General features: G+C 35.0%; 1 protein-coding gene and 1 long non-coding RNA gene across 2 annotated transcripts in view; both read right to left on the reverse strand.

Annotated features, from left to right (window-relative positions):
* The window catches only part of LOC113941192, a 38771-nt gene that overhangs the window by 15686 nt on the left and 7367 nt on the right, over positions 1-15718 (reverse strand). The window contains exon 3 of the mRNA XM_027632350.1: positions 10772-10801. Coding sequence (XP_027488151.1) covers positions 10772-10801 — 30 coding nt within the window. The remainder of the gene's footprint in view (positions 1-10771; positions 10802-15718) is intronic.
* On the reverse strand, positions 3588-10757 carry LOC113942381. Its single transcript, XR_003525906.1, has 2 exons — positions 10727-10757; positions 3588-3985 (listed from the first exon to the last, which is right to left on the reverse strand). It is a non-coding gene; the product is annotated as an uncharacterized LOC113942381 (long non-coding RNA).

The raw sequence follows: 15718 nt of genomic DNA on the forward strand, positions 1-15718 counted from the left end.
AAAATTGCTCCCATTTTATATCCAGTCTCTATTTAATACAAGTTGTTGTGCATTTAAGGAGACAGCAACTGGAGACGGTGTGCAGAGCAAAGTTAAAAAAAAACTAACAGCACAACAAAGCATTTTTGGGGGTAATAGAGACCAAAGATACAAATTAAGCATATATGCCTGCTCCTAATAGGAGAATCAGAAACAGGAAACAGCAGAAAAACAAGTGTCCTATGACAAAGCCACATTTGTTATCTTTTGTAGGTAAACATCACAAGCTGAGGCAAATTCTATTACAATTGAGTTTCCATGAAATATATCTGAAATTAATAGAGAAAATCAATTTTTTATTGTGTCAAAGGACATATGCTCACCTAACTATGAATTTCAATTTGCAAAAGGAAATTTACAGCAAATATTTAAATAAAATCTGAACTTCAGAGTATGATTTAATGGCTTACATAACTGTTACAGAATATTGTGCCACATGGTACTTTCAGTGATAACCAAATATGATCAGAGCTAGGTGGCATTTGAACAGTATTGTTTTAAAGACTCTTTATTGACACTGCTTAATGAATTTTACAGCCAAGCTTTTGTAATAGCATCCTTATCTCAGATCTGCCTAAAATCAAAACAAAACCATTGATCCTTAACTTTCCAGTGAAACCAGTGCAGTTATTTCTCTTTTTATGCTGGTGAATATGAGTCACAGAGAATGTTTAAAAGAATAGAAGCTCAGCTAAGGTCTGGTCCCTCAAGTTTGTGAAGGTATCTCTGTTGTCCTTGTCCATATTTTCTGTGGGGACATTAATAAACCAAACTCATATAGTGCCAGTATCAAGACAGAGATTGAACACTGAGATTGCTTCTATCTGAGCTTTACCTAAAAGTCCAACCTGCTTATTTCTGGTATAACACTCAGAGATATTTCCAGCAGATATTTTGATGAAGTAATGAAGGTCTTCTAAAGTTAAAAGTTTCTAAAGGATGTGTTGGTGTTCTGCTACTCTGGGAATCTCACTGCATGTAGTATCTTGCACTGAAAGTGCAAACCAGCATTTGATGGTTTGGCTGTTGGTGGAGGGAACATGTTGGGCTAAATGACCTCTTGGTCTCACTTCAGTTGTTCTGATGTCATTAACTAACAGGAGTACTTGTTGGGTAAATAAGTCTTTATTGTTCACAGTGTTAGAAAACTCAGTCCTAAGTAAGTACTTTATCTTCATTTGTTTAACACTTAAACTACATTAGAAGAGGAACAGGTTCAGATTTGGATCTAAAGAGAGTAGCTGGATTATTGATGAGATACTTGAAGCTACATAAGATCTGAACTGGATCAGTGAAATCATCTGGTTCTATCCTCAGCAATATGTTTTTGAAATTTAATTTCTGCTATTCTAAATTAAACTTGGAAATTGTGCTTCGTAGATATCTTCCTGTGTTTCACATTCATCTAAAATGTTCTTTGACTCTTGCCTGCTATTCTGAAGGCCACAGGGGCACTAACTATATATGACATATTTTTGTAAATTAGCTTCTGATATGAGTTCAGAAAAGAAATCCTGTGCTTTACTGAACCATAAATTGGTAAGGCTAAAAGCAAAATGTGCTTATTTGATTATAATGTCTATTTTCCATCTGGATAACAGTGATTTGCCATTCAGACAGCAAATACATTTGTGAGTGTACACACTCTGTAAGAAAAGAATATATCACAAAGGAAATGAAAGCAATACCAGAACTATTTGTTTTAGTGAAGAATGACAGAATAACAATGCATGCTGTATCTGAGAAACATTATTTCTAATTGCATAGTTACATGTGTATTATAAATAAGAAACTTTCTATTAGACAAAGCAAGAGTTTGGTTTATTTCTCGTTAAAGAGAAAATAAAGATTTTTTAACAGGTTTTGGACTGGGCATTAGATGAACACTCAGCACATCCATAAAATTAATCTTTAAGAACACTACAGGCCAAAAGAAAGATCAAAATCAACAGGAATCTTTTAACAGAATTCCAATGATTTGAGAAGTATACCTTGCAATTTATACATCATGATGAAGGATAAATCTTTGATTCTCCTATTTGAGTTCATTCTCCCTGAAAATAAACTCCAGATAAACTAGAATTCTGACCTCTATACAAATTAATGGACATTCCTCCTTAAAAATTTAAGTTTCAAGAGCTTAAGAGGCCACATCATTCTGCCTGATCATCAATGCGTTTTTAATTTAAGGTTAAACAAAACAGTTTTATTCTAGTCACTGCAAGACTTTTAAGACTGTGAAGGAACTGCATTAAAAAGAATTCAAAGAGAATAAAATATATTACTTACATTAGGCCAGTTCAAAATGACTCAGATGATAATAAGTTCAGAAAAAAAAGAAGGAATATTAGGATTTATCACTGTTAAGGAGCAGTTCCCTGCCTTTGTGAAGTTATTGTCTGTACTCTTTGTCATTCAAAGGAGAAGTCAGATGATCCCACAATTTTCTAGATCAGCAGACCTGATCTCTCATATCTGCCTGTGTCCTACTCAAGTCCTGCTGGTTAGCTCAGCAGCTGGCAGACCAATTTTGTAGAAAAAACAGTTTAATGAGCACATGTCTAAAAAAATGACTCATAAAGCAGATTAGCTGCAGCAAGATTTCTAAAAAGAGAATGGCTTCTTTTCAGCCTGACCTCTGCTCTATGTTAAAAAATTGCCTTGATTGTGTATGGCCAATAGTTACCCTATGGCTGAGTGAAAGTAAAGAAAGCAGGAAGTGTGTGGTGGTGGTGGCATAAATAGAGGAAGTTGTATACAATTAAATTACAGTGCATACTGTGTAAGCCTTGCCCTTACAGGATCTCTTAATTCCCTATACCATTAGTTTTAAATTTCTGGTTTACTTTAGACCTTGAATTTTCCAGAATATTTTTCTACACATTAAGAAGGTATTATTCCACGTTAACATGACCAGTATGAAATACTAAGTGATTAAGGCTGTCTGGAAAGTTTGAAGAGAAGTAGAGAGCTTGAGCTTATTCATGGTCAGGGAGTGCTCATTTGAGTCTGTGCAGCTCCACAACCTTCCTTGGACCAATGTTTCAGCAGTGGTTGAAGGATGACAATAGGGTAAATGGTTAAGACAAACCTTAAAATTCCATGCTTTGCTCTTATTATTATTAATAGTTAATCACTGGTATTAGAGCCTGTAGGGTATTCGCTTCAACAGACTGATCTTCATATTCCCTCTTTCCTCTAAAAAAAGCTGTCAGGCTGCTCTCACAATTCTTTCTCACAGTTATTTCCAGTACCAGAGCAGCCTGGCCCAAGATATCTATCTAGTTTTCATATAGTTAGCATGTTTGTGTCCCTGCTGTTTGGTTTGCTTTATGCCTTAGGGCTGCACAGGGAAAAATGAGCTGACACTTGGTTTTGGTGGATTTTGCTGTTGTTGTCTAGAGCAACTTGTTTTTTAAGACTTATTTTTAACTGGCAGTTCAAGGGAACTTTATATAGCAGGGAAAACCAAAAAGTAGTCCAGACAGAGGAGGGGAGGAACTTGAGCATGAGGGAAATACAGTAGAAGTAGCAAAGAAGTACAGACATTTTCAACATTTTTAAATGCTTTTTAATGAGAGGAATTACTTCAACTTCAATCTGAGATGCATGCCTTCAGGGATCATCAGTAATGATCCCAATCTTTCTCTGTTTCCCAGTTTGTCACTTAAACAATAGAAATGCACTGGGAAATGTAAGTTTTGTTGAAACAGCAATCTTGCATGGTAGCACTGAAAGCTTGTATATTTAAGGTACTATAAGTCTTAAAATCCCAGCAAGACAAATCTTGTATCGACGGAGCTGGAAAGAATAAAATTTCAGTCAAATGTGGATGAGGTACATCTGCTGCATTAATGCATTTCATCTTTAGGCACGTGTGGTGAAAGACCTGAAGAGTTTCCTCTCAATATCATCCTCAGCTTCTGACGTTTTCATGTGCTCTTCCCTGAAATTGTGGGATGGGAACATACAGATGAGGAAGAGTATGTTTAATAAGCTTTCACTTTTAGAAATATCGTTCTCCATTTATATATAACTGAGACAAAACATAGCCGAGCTTAGGCCATGCTTTATTGTAACAGAAATTATTGACTCACGAAGAGTAACTGAGTGAAATCAGTGGTGTGTCCAGATTCCATGCAAATACTTTGAATATGAACTTCTTTGTTGAGTTCCTTCTCATCTATTACTGGATTTGTAAAAGCATAATAATGTCTGGAAATACATTTACATACATTATTAAATAAAAATGAAATAATTGTCAATTAGATAACAACAAGATGACCATGAAAATCTAGAAAAAAAAGAATTTCAGAGGAAAGATTAGTTGATAATAAGAATGGTGAACAATAAAAAACAATTATCTTTTGCGAAGATGGACTTTTCCTAGTGTGCTACGGAAATTAACATGGTGATTAAAGCAGAGGGCTGACTGACTTCTACAGGTATAACATACTGAACCATCTTTGTTCCTCATGAAATGCTGCTGTTCACTGTTTTTTCTCTAACTACAACTTTGTAAGGGCACATTCTGAAAATGGTCTCTGCATAGATAAAAAAGAAACGTAGATTAGCACTAGAAGAACCACACATTCTGGAATTGCATCTGAGTAGAATACCCCTGAGTGTTCATTTGCAGACATCTTTGTGCAGAACAATAAAGTAATACTTGATCACATGGGGAAATTTTTAGCCAATTAACCATGTGTTATATGACTATCCAGGTGTTCAAGCATATTATGCTTGATTGACAGGTGTGAGTGTTGCTGATATGATGCCAATATACATGTGCTATACCTAACATAACAACACAGGCCAACAATTACGCAGAGCACTCTTTCTTCAGAAATCACAGTTGTTCCATAATCATTAAATAAGTAGTTTAACTGGCTCCGGTTTTTGATAGTAGGGACTGAATAAATTACTGTTGTACTTTAAGGCATGTAAGAATGATTAACACAACTTGTAATCATAACTGCAATTGAAATACTATGCCAGATCTATCAATATGAATTGTTTTACAAGTTTGTTGTTACATAAGACATAAAACAGTGTGATCTCAATTTTATCTAGAATGGATAACAAAGTTGTAGTCAACATTAAGGCTTAGGTTAAATCCTATTGAGAATAAAATTGTGGTCATTTTTTGAAAAAATGGATGTAAGTTAGCATCATTAGTTTTACATGCCTTAACTATGAGTACACTGAAAACAAGGTGCTAGGTAGATAAACACGGAGCTTGAAACTTAATGTTAAAATTTCTAGGTTAAATATTTGCATTAATCCCTCCATGTAAGTAAATGAAAGTGGACATTCAATCAGCTATTAAGATCTACAAATTGTTTGCTCCTTCTCACTTTTCTTTCAATGTCAAATTCTTAAAAGAGAGGAAAAGTTAAAATAATTAACAACAAGCTATCCTGATGTTCACTGACATTCATTTTCTTTTCTTTTTACTAAATGTAAACTGTATTCCCTGTTATAGTCAAGTGAGAAATGTAAGTATCTCTGGGGGTCAAGTAATTGCGTTCTGACAGATATACAAAACAGATGAAACACTCTCTGCAGATGCTAATTTCTGTCTATTAGTTCTAAACTGAGACTGGGGTGAATAGCTTCAATGTAGATGATTAACTTTTGACATCTATGTTTGTATGAGTTAGCGTTTCTTAATGATTAAATCAGTCTGAGCACCTAAAAAATTCTTAAAATTTATTAATTTGGTGAAAAGCCTTGAGTTTACAACACTCATGCCTCTTCCTGCTTTCTACTTATATTGAGCGGGCAATTTGGAGAGTGTTTTTTGGCCAAGTCTTATTATCCTAACTGAAATATCTGCAACATGGAAAGTACATGAGTCTAGTTCCTCAAGGTCTGTTCATCACTTGGCAGATGTTATACAGATCATTAAGTCTCACGTAACCCTGTAAAATGGACATAAATTATTTAAACCCTCAAGATAGTTGAGACAAGGTAAACAGAGATCAAGCGAATTTCAGCTAACTGATGCAGACTTTTCCGATACTTTTCCATATTTCATGTAAATTCTCTGGTTATCAATACTCCTTGAAAATGTTGGGGGTTTATTACATCAGCATGAGAAGTCAAAGTTCACTGGTGCATGGATAGTCATCTATTAAATTAAAAATATTTTTAGACAAACTACATTGTCTGTAGTTTAAAATTCCTATGAAATGTTCTTCAGTAAAACCATGTTATTTAGTTCTTGATCTGATGCAGGCAGGCAAAGTTAACTGCCGTCTGGAAGATCCTTTGGGCTCCATCTTGTGGCTAATTCATCGATTGTTACCTCATAAGAGAGACGTCTACCCTCAGCTAGTCAAAATAGCACTACTAGTTTCAACAGCATAATAGCATGTGGGTGTTTTTGTTATTTTATCATATGTAATACAGAATTTTTGACACTATTTAAAGACGATGGTTTAAAAAATATTTATATTGTTGTGGGGGGGTTTTGTTTATTTGGTTGGTTTTGGTTTGTTTTTGGGTTTTTTACCCCTCTGATTAGGACTACAAATTTTTTTAGGGGACTGTGTAATACACTTAGAGGTTATGGAATCAGGTAATCCACTTTCTTGTCCTTTGATGCATGTTAGAAAACTGCATAATGAAACTGTGATTCATGTTGCACCAGTGGCCTCTGCAGCTGAGCCAAAATCCCATGCTACCATTTGCTTTATGAATAAGATTGTTAACTTCCAATTTTTCCGGTCAACTCCAAAGCCAAATAGTTCTGAAATGCACTACAACCCTTTTTTACTTCAGTTTGGAAAGCGTCCTGATTTTTGTATGTATCGAAAAGGGATGCTGCTGTGCTTGGCCAGTTTGTAACACACTTTGTATGCAGGGCAGCAGTTTCTAAACCATGGATATGGTACCATTACCAGGAGTACTTGAAAGAAGTTGTACTTTATTGGATTGACAAAAATATATACCTTGGAGTTTGAATGAACATGTCTTGCCCATTTTCTGCTTTTGTTTGATATCAGCTGCACTCAGATTATATGCATTTTTTTTTACACCCGCTTGTATTTATTGCAAAAAGGTCTCTAAATGTGATCCTGTACACTCTTCTGTCAATTTATTTTGATGAAACTTGTCACATGAATGTGTGTTGGTTTTTCTGTTTGTTTGTTTCTGAAAACTATTAAACCAACTTCCTGGCAACTCAGGTTCATGATTCACTTTAAAGAGTGGGAGTGTTAAATGTACTCATACCAAAGAACAACTCATAGGGATTATGCAGTGCTTAAATCCTGTTTGGGTTCCTAGAACCACAGACATAAAGAATCTTCAAAACAAGAATTCCTGACACCGACCTGGAGAAAGAAATTACTAAGCTTGTGAAGGTTGCTTGCTTGACATTCCCAGCTCAGTCCACATCCTCTTTAGTCAGAAATAAATAGGGTATGCAAGCTACAAACTGAAATGAGAAATTCCATTTTGTACAAAACTAGGAAAACTTGAAATTTTCTCTAATCTGACTCCATTCCAAACAAAGTATTTTTGGAACTCTCTGTAATTATGAAATATTTTTGAAATATAAAAATACCGCTTTTGTTTATATAAATAAAAATAATTATTAGTATTTCTTTCCTTTAAGAAAGGCAATTAAACCTGAAAAAATCCTGAAATACTACAGAGTGTTACAGCTCTGTTTATTGTTTTCTGGAGCTGCTGTGAAGATCATGAGATTTAATGTTATTTCACCAATACCTGGATCTATATTAATTCACTTGAGTCCTTACTCACAGTGCTTTGAATTATTGGCAAGAATTAAAAATTTTTGTGTACTGGCAGCCAGATTTGCTCTTGGGAAGTTTAGGAAGTGTCTTCTTCATGCAAAGGGTTATTACCTCTTGCCCTTTCAGATCTGACAACACTCTACACATTTCTCTGACAGCTCCTCTATCCCATACGTGTTGAAAGAAGGCATAACATGATGCTGGAAGCTAAAGCTGATTATTTTCTAGAACTTTGATCACAAAGTCTGAGAGAGTTAACCTTTCAAACAGAAATAGTGAATGCCTAAATTTCATACATAAATTGTGCCTTAAGGTTCCTTTTAATACCACTCATATTTGGAGAAATCAAGGAAATACATAAGGTTTCTCCATCTGAATTTTGTTCTTTTCTGTCTCTTTCAAACTCCTTCATGTTTGATTTATGCTATGCACAGAATGTACCATCAACTGAAAGCATCATTCCATCTTCTTCTCTTCTCTTTTTATGATGGGTTGTAACTCTGTATTGCTCATTATTCTTGTTTTTCTAGACGAGGGATGTGTGTTTGAATAAGACAGAATAATTGGAGAAAACTTCGTGTAGAGTAGAGTGTCTATGTGTTGCATGATTCACATGAGAAATGGTAAAGTGCTATTTGAACTGTGCATGCTACTACCACAATATATTTTGGATAATGAGCCAGTCAATTTAGAGCACTGCCAGCTACTTCTATTATTTTTGCAGTTGTGCAAAAAATACTGTATCCTTAAGCAAAACCAGCAAACACTACCCTTTTTTATTGCCAGTCAGAGGAATACACATCAAGCCTGGAGCAATTTCTTGTGATAACAGAACAAGCAGAAATAAATAAAACCTGATCATATTAGGAGTTAGCTAGTAACATGCAATATTTTCCATGTTGGTTCTGCAGAGAGGAGGAAGCTAGATGAGAAAGATAAAGCATGACATGATTGTTTTTTGGCAGAAGCCTTATTAATTCTCTCCAGTTATTAAGTTTAGGGAATATCTAAGAGAATATCAGAGGAACATGTGAAGAGAGGAACATTGCTGAACCAGTTTTCCTTAGTAACTGGAAAATTTCATTGGACTAGCTTTTTTTTCCCACTAGAATCACCACCTTCCTTACTGACAATGTTGGTTATGATCTCAGAAAACCAGAGGAAGGTGGTTTAGTCCAAAAATAAATAGAATGATGACATCATAAAAATGGCTAAAGCTGACTTTCATTTCACACCTCCATGTTTCTGTGAAGTAGGTTGGTGGTAACCACCAGGATGACATATAACCTGTCCTGAGCCAGGGGCTTGAAAGTATCCTACATATATATGTTGGTAGAATCCTTTCAACTAAGAAATCAAAGCAATTTTTTTTTAAGCAGAAAATATATAAACCTGAAAGTGAAATGGAAAAATTAATCTAACTTCAAAGAATGTTCATTAAAAATGCATTTTTCAATCAGTTTTGCTGGGAAAGAATATGGCTAAGGAGAAAAAAAATCCTAACTGGTGAAAAATGAGCCAAGAGCAAGCAGTAGGTATTTAAAACAAATTCCCTTGATGTTTTTCTGTAAATGAATGAGCCCATAATCTGTGGCAAGGGTGACAGAAGTAGCACCCTTAACAATTACCTCACTCTTTTTTTTCCATTAAGGATGTAACAGTCCATGTTTTTGAACACAGCATGCATTTTGATGTCTGAAAACCAATGGTGGTAAGCATAGCTGCCAATTTTCTGATTCTCCGTGCTTCATGTGCTATCCTTCATGCCTCAGTTATTGCAAATTAATCTTTGGACAAAATATCCAGCTTGATACCTATTAAGCATGGTCATTTTTGATAACCAAAATGAATTTTATTATTCTGTTAAAGACATGAGGTGAAATTTTGGCTTCAGTGGATGAATGGGACTTTTGCCACTAACATCAACACAGCCACGATTTCACTCATGAGCTGATAAAACATTTGAGAATGTAATTTTTTTTTCCAGTTCAGTTAACAGCTGTGTATAGGGATAACAGAAAAAATAATAAATTAGCAGGATTGAAGATGTCTTCATGTATAGACAGTAAAAGTTGGCTCCATTATTCACTTATGTGAATCACAGAATTTCCAAATGTTTTTGAAATGGTAAAAGACATCCACCCCCAAGGTCCCCCCAAAAAACTCACATCAGTAAATATCAGCAATAAAGAACAATTTTTTTCCTACTAAATCAAATCTAAATCTCAAATAATCCCATGAAATCTATGGAAATGTTCTGGAAATGTTCCCACTGTCCAGTTTAGTGAGTAAGATATGATTTATAAACCACATAATCAAGAAAGTTGAATAGCCTAAAGAAAAATATCACCTTAGTGCTAATATTTAATTATTTTTGCTGTTTGAATAAAATCAGAAAATTAACAAAAAAAAGTTTAAACTCAGTAAATCTTAAAGACAACACTATAAATAGATATTTAGAATCTGATAAATATATTTTATTTATCTTTAAGCATAAAAAAGTAATATTTTAGGCTCTGATGTAGGGCAAATTTTTCCACTAATCTGTTAAAATATCAAAGAACAGCTTCAGCAAAGGTTACATGCAAGCTCCATACATATCCGAAAAGAGGAAATTAAATGGGCCGAGAAAAGCAATGTCTGCGAAGAGCAAACAGCCAGGTCAGCATGCATGGTGCACTGCAAGTTTTGTTCTCTTTGAAAAATCCTGATGTGATAACAAAGGTCTCTCATTTTCCTCCCAGTCAGAATGATGAACTGTTTGATACCGGGCTGTATTGGCCTGTTTTAACAAGGAGTTGCAACACTGGAAATGACAACTCTGTTATCACAGTAGGAGTGGATAAAGTCGACTGATGGTAGCACATGAGGTGGTGTATGTCATTGCAATTGTTTCACTGAACGAAGGAAACATTTCTCACAGCAGTCACAGCCTGAAAGTCAGTCAAGGGAAAACATTGATTTACCTTTCTTCTCCACCTCCTTTTTCACTGCAACTGAAATAGAAACAAAAATACTGTGTTTTCACAATTGAAGCTAATAATAGTTAGTATCAGTAAAACTAATTCAAATGCCTACATATGAGTCTTTTGTGTACATAAATCATATATACATTATGCAACATAGGAAAAATTTCTTTGCCAGATGAGGAAAATGAAGTGTTTCTTCACAGACACCCATCTCTGCTATTGATGAGAGCAAATTTCAGCTTTCTGTATTCTCATATGTAACTTCAATCATGGTCATCCCCCCTCTCAGATATCAGTACTGGAGATAGTCACAGAGTAAATATTTCAAAATCAACAATGAAGGAAGTGGATAGACTGAAATGGGAAGGCATGAAGGGTCAAGGGAAGTATAGAGGAAGGTTATGAAGCATCATCAGTTCAATAGAAATATGTGCTTTTTTACTATTAAAACTTGTAGTCATAAAAAATGCATAAAATGAGTAGTAAAAATACACCTGAAAGTTATGTTTATGTTTCTAAGACTCTGCCTAAATGGGGAATTACAAGACCTGATCATTCAGCAATTCCACCTCCAGATTCAATAGTATGAGTTTTGTGGGAAGGAAGATGGGAAAGAGACTGTGAAAAACCTGGTACTTTAAACTCAGTTTAAACAACTTGGAATTGGTTCCCCAGTGGAAACTGTGCTGTGTGACCAGTGTTCAAACTCTGGGGACAGAATTAAAGTCCCCTAAAACCCAGCCTGATATTCCAATAAAACATTGCGTGTATCTGCAATGGACACTGTTAAAATGTAATATTTTACTAAAAGGGCTGAGGTGTCAAAAATGGGTGAGTTAGTTGCATTTACACAAGCTCATACCTAAGTCCATTTGAAACCTGTTCCTCAGTCTACATTTATAGGACTGAACCTTCTAAAAATAGTTACAGATACCACTTTATTTTGAAATGTCTGTTAGAAGTGGTCATATTAAGTCTCTGTCTTAGGCTAATATTTGCAGGCAAAAGAAGACAGAGGAATTAAAATTCAGAGCTCTTACTTCCCAGAAAAGGGTGTTCAGCACCCTACTGCCAGTTTGAATGGATCTGATGCGGCGCTGGAACTGGAAACAAAACAAGCAGAAGCATAACTCTGCTCTTCATTGGAGAATGTGCCCTGGTGCAGGACAGAAATGAAGTGTCATGAGGTCAGAGGAGGGAGTAGGCACTCCCTAGTAGTTTCAATGTGTGCATTTAAGGTTTGGGTGCTGATCTCTGGCTCTTCAGTGTTCTTGAAATGAAAAAGTGTTTTATTTCAAAGTGCTAGTACATTTGGATAAAACAGATAAAAAAATATTGAACCTGGAATTACTGAAGTGCCATCTATCGATGGCCTGTGGAAAAAAACATTATGATTTCAAAGATTTTTTGTGTTTTCTGCCACTTACTCCCCTTTGACAATTAAATTTAAGCATCTCAAGAATGTGCCCAACACTAGAAAAAAGGTTTCATGGCTAGAATTAGTGAAAAACTGGCACAGGGTTTCCAGAAACTGGTCCTCTGCAATCATTTCACTTTTCTAGGCAATGTGTGTATCAATGTGTGTAGCTGTGAAGTGCGCCTTTCACAAACTGTTGTTACAGTAGATTTAGTAGCTTTTACCTCCAGAAGCTGCTTTTGAAAGGCATATTTACAAAGCCACTTGAAGTGTGTTGGAGGGACTCCCAAATCAACGGAATACCAAGACTCTTGGAAGGGCGTATATGTTAAGGTGCAGTGCACCTCTCAGCTCCTCCTGACTTCTGTCCTGCCAGCTTATGGGATGTGGCTCACCATGCTTCTGCTCCCGAGGCAAGCACAGGCAGAGCCAAGACCACCCATGCCTAACCCTGCATTTATGGCTGGCTAGTTTCTATTATTGTGCTGTTATATTGTATTGTGAAATCCTTTGGAATTTTCACTTTGGCCACAGTTTTTCTTGTGGAATGTACTGCAAATACTCTACAAGTCTTAAGAGACAGAAGAGAACTCATTCTGACCACTGTTGCCAATAGCATTACTCCTGTTACTCAAACATAAAATGACAAGGAACAAATGAAAAAAGAGCATGGACACCGTCCTTTACACTGCTCTTTTGGAAGTTGAGCAACGTGTTTGAATCTGAAAGGCAGCAAAAAGATGGATAGATTACCCCAAAGAATTTGGTTTACAACTGTTAAAAAACCAGAATACCTGCTGAGTAATATATCGTAGCTGGGCAAGGAAGGGAATGAAATAAACCAGAATGATGAACTAGAAAATCTGATGCTCTGATACGAGAGATGGCCTTGGCTGTGTACTATTTTACCTTGATTATTTGGAGAAAGGACAAATTCTTAAGTCAACTTGTTTTGCACTGTGTTGATGAGAGTTGTCACCTAGTTCTTGAATTAGGAATTTGTACGCACAAAGCTATTCAAAGAGAATTACATTAGCAGTCTTAAATCATATTCTGTCTTTCCTAGACCTATCCAAATCTGATCTTCCAGTTAATACAGACATGATACAAAGCAAAATACATTTATCAAGAATACACATACCATTTTCAGGGATCATAAATCCAGATTGACAACTATTCCAGAAACCAGAAGTGAACATTATTGTATTTTAGATTTTGGGAATGAGTGAAAAAATCATTACAAACCATGGTAGACCTTGTTCAAATTTTTCATGTAGTGTGGGAAAATAAAGGTAAATTTATAGTGATGGAAAGGTCACAAATATATGGCAACTGTGAGTAAGTGTTTTCTGGGAGGAAAAAAAATAAATTCAGGTTTAATATGGTTCTATTATTTTTGATTTGTACCAGAAACTTGAAGATAGATCACCATCAGTCCTTTAATCCCATAAAGTGACAGTTTTGAAGGACTTTTTCCACAGCTGTTGAGCAAACACAAACATTTCTGAAATCTTGAAGACATCTTGAAAGCAATTAAAATCTTTAAAACACTGTTTCCTTCTCAACAATAGTCTATTCCATGTTGCTTTATGATCCAGTAGTGGTTAGGAACAGATATTTAGTCTAAATACCATCATAGAAGTGATTTCTTCTATAAATTCTTCCTTTATTTTCTTATAAGAACCAATTGGTTCCATCCTGACACATGAAGTTTAAATATCTTCCTAAATTTACAATGCTTAATTGTGAAAATTTGGGCTATGAAAACTGCATTTTCATAAAGATATCCAGTTCCTTTGTGTCTTTTCTAAAGAGTCCTTGATTTAGATTTGTGATCTTCTATCTTATCATGGCCATACTAATTAATCACAAAGGGAATCTTGAATCTTTCCTATTTCTCTTTGGCTTTTGCTGTTTTTTCCTAACCCACGTCAGTGCCACATTATCATGTCCGGATTTTGTACACAACGCTCTAGGCAAGATGCACTTTTGATTTATGCATAGTTTTCCAATGTTGTATGCATTTGCCCTAATGCATTTATATATAGAAGAAAGTTCTTCACTGACTTGTCTGCAGTACTACTTGGGTCCTTTCCTGAATTGACACAGTTAGTTTAGAGATAAATTATTCTTTTTTTCCGTCCACTATATATTACATTGTATTTATTGACACTAAATTGTCTTTGCCATCATGCTGTCTGTTTTCCCCTTGTAAATTCAATGTATCAGAGTCCCTTCTAACCCTGAATTTTTTAACTAATTTTTTCGACTGAAAATTTCATTATATTACTATTTCTATATTTTCCTGTTAATTAAGGAATATAACATGAGTCCAGACATGGAATCATAAGCAATTATTCTGTAAACAAGCTGCAAGATGAAAATGAATCAATGGCTTTCTTCTTTTTAATTACATATTTATTTCCTTCAATACTGTAGGTCTTAGGCAGCAGTTATTTAATTTCTGCAGTAATTCCTATACTGGAAGTTTCCATAGGCCTATTTAAACCGTTCCATAAATGGAATTTATGGAATAAATAAATTACTTTATTAATATATTGAAAACACTTTTACTAAGACATAGTTTCCTTTTCTAGATACCATGCAGACAGGATCTCTTTGATTTTCCAGATAGTTGGTTTTGTTCTGAATTTAATTATGATTTCACCAAATTTCTGACTAATTTTTAAATTTCTGAATAGCTCTGGAGTAATTTAAGTGTATTTACCCTGACACAGTAACTGTCTGAAGGTAATGGAAATTTTGCCAAAGTTCTTTCATTTATTTTGGTTATGAACATGTAAGTTATGGTAAAACAAGGTCAAATGCAGACTCATCCCATGTGTCAGGTACTCTGTAATAACTGTTCATATTCATGCTGTTATGCTGAAGTGAAAACCACCTAATGTACGCAGCTACAGTAAAGCATCTGGCATTCACTGAGTTGATACTGTCTTTGCCCATCTCACCATAAATTGTCCATCTGTTCATAGCTTGAGAAGAATGTATTGTTTTAAAATATTTAAGAAATCTATAAAGTGATATTTCTCTCTCAGGTCTTCTTAACAGATATTTTATCTCTCAGTCTTTTGGAGTTCAGAATTTCTCTTATCCACGTCAAAAGAAACCTTAGTCATGTAAGAAATCACAGCTGAAAGAACCAGTACAGTGAGTAACAGAGAGGAGAATTTAGCCTTTAAATCAGCGGGAGCACCTGTTATTTAGAATGATTCTCATTCAGTAGCAGAAAAAACTTTCCTGCCATTTTCCTCCTCTGGTCCAGGTTTTAATAAACAGGTTTGGAGAAATAACCTCTTATTCAATTATATTCATGCATTTTATCACTAATGGGCAAGAATGATCTTACGGTTTAACTCTTTTGCATAACCTGACTATCCCTTCTGCCTCCATTTGTAAGACAGACCTACTTAGAAAAAAATATTTCATTAAATAACCCCCAAAAATTTTACAGTGTTTTTCTCTTTATTACCAGCAATGTCTTAATGAGAATACACAAGCACATTGTC

The sequence above is a fragment of the Corapipo altera genome, unplaced genomic scaffold (genome assembly GCF_003945725.1).
Source record: "Corapipo altera isolate COAL_440 unplaced genomic scaffold, ASM394572v1 2b, whole genome shotgun sequence".
In the NCBI taxonomy this organism is placed as follows: Eukaryota; Metazoa; Chordata; class Aves; order Passeriformes; family Pipridae; genus Corapipo; species Corapipo altera.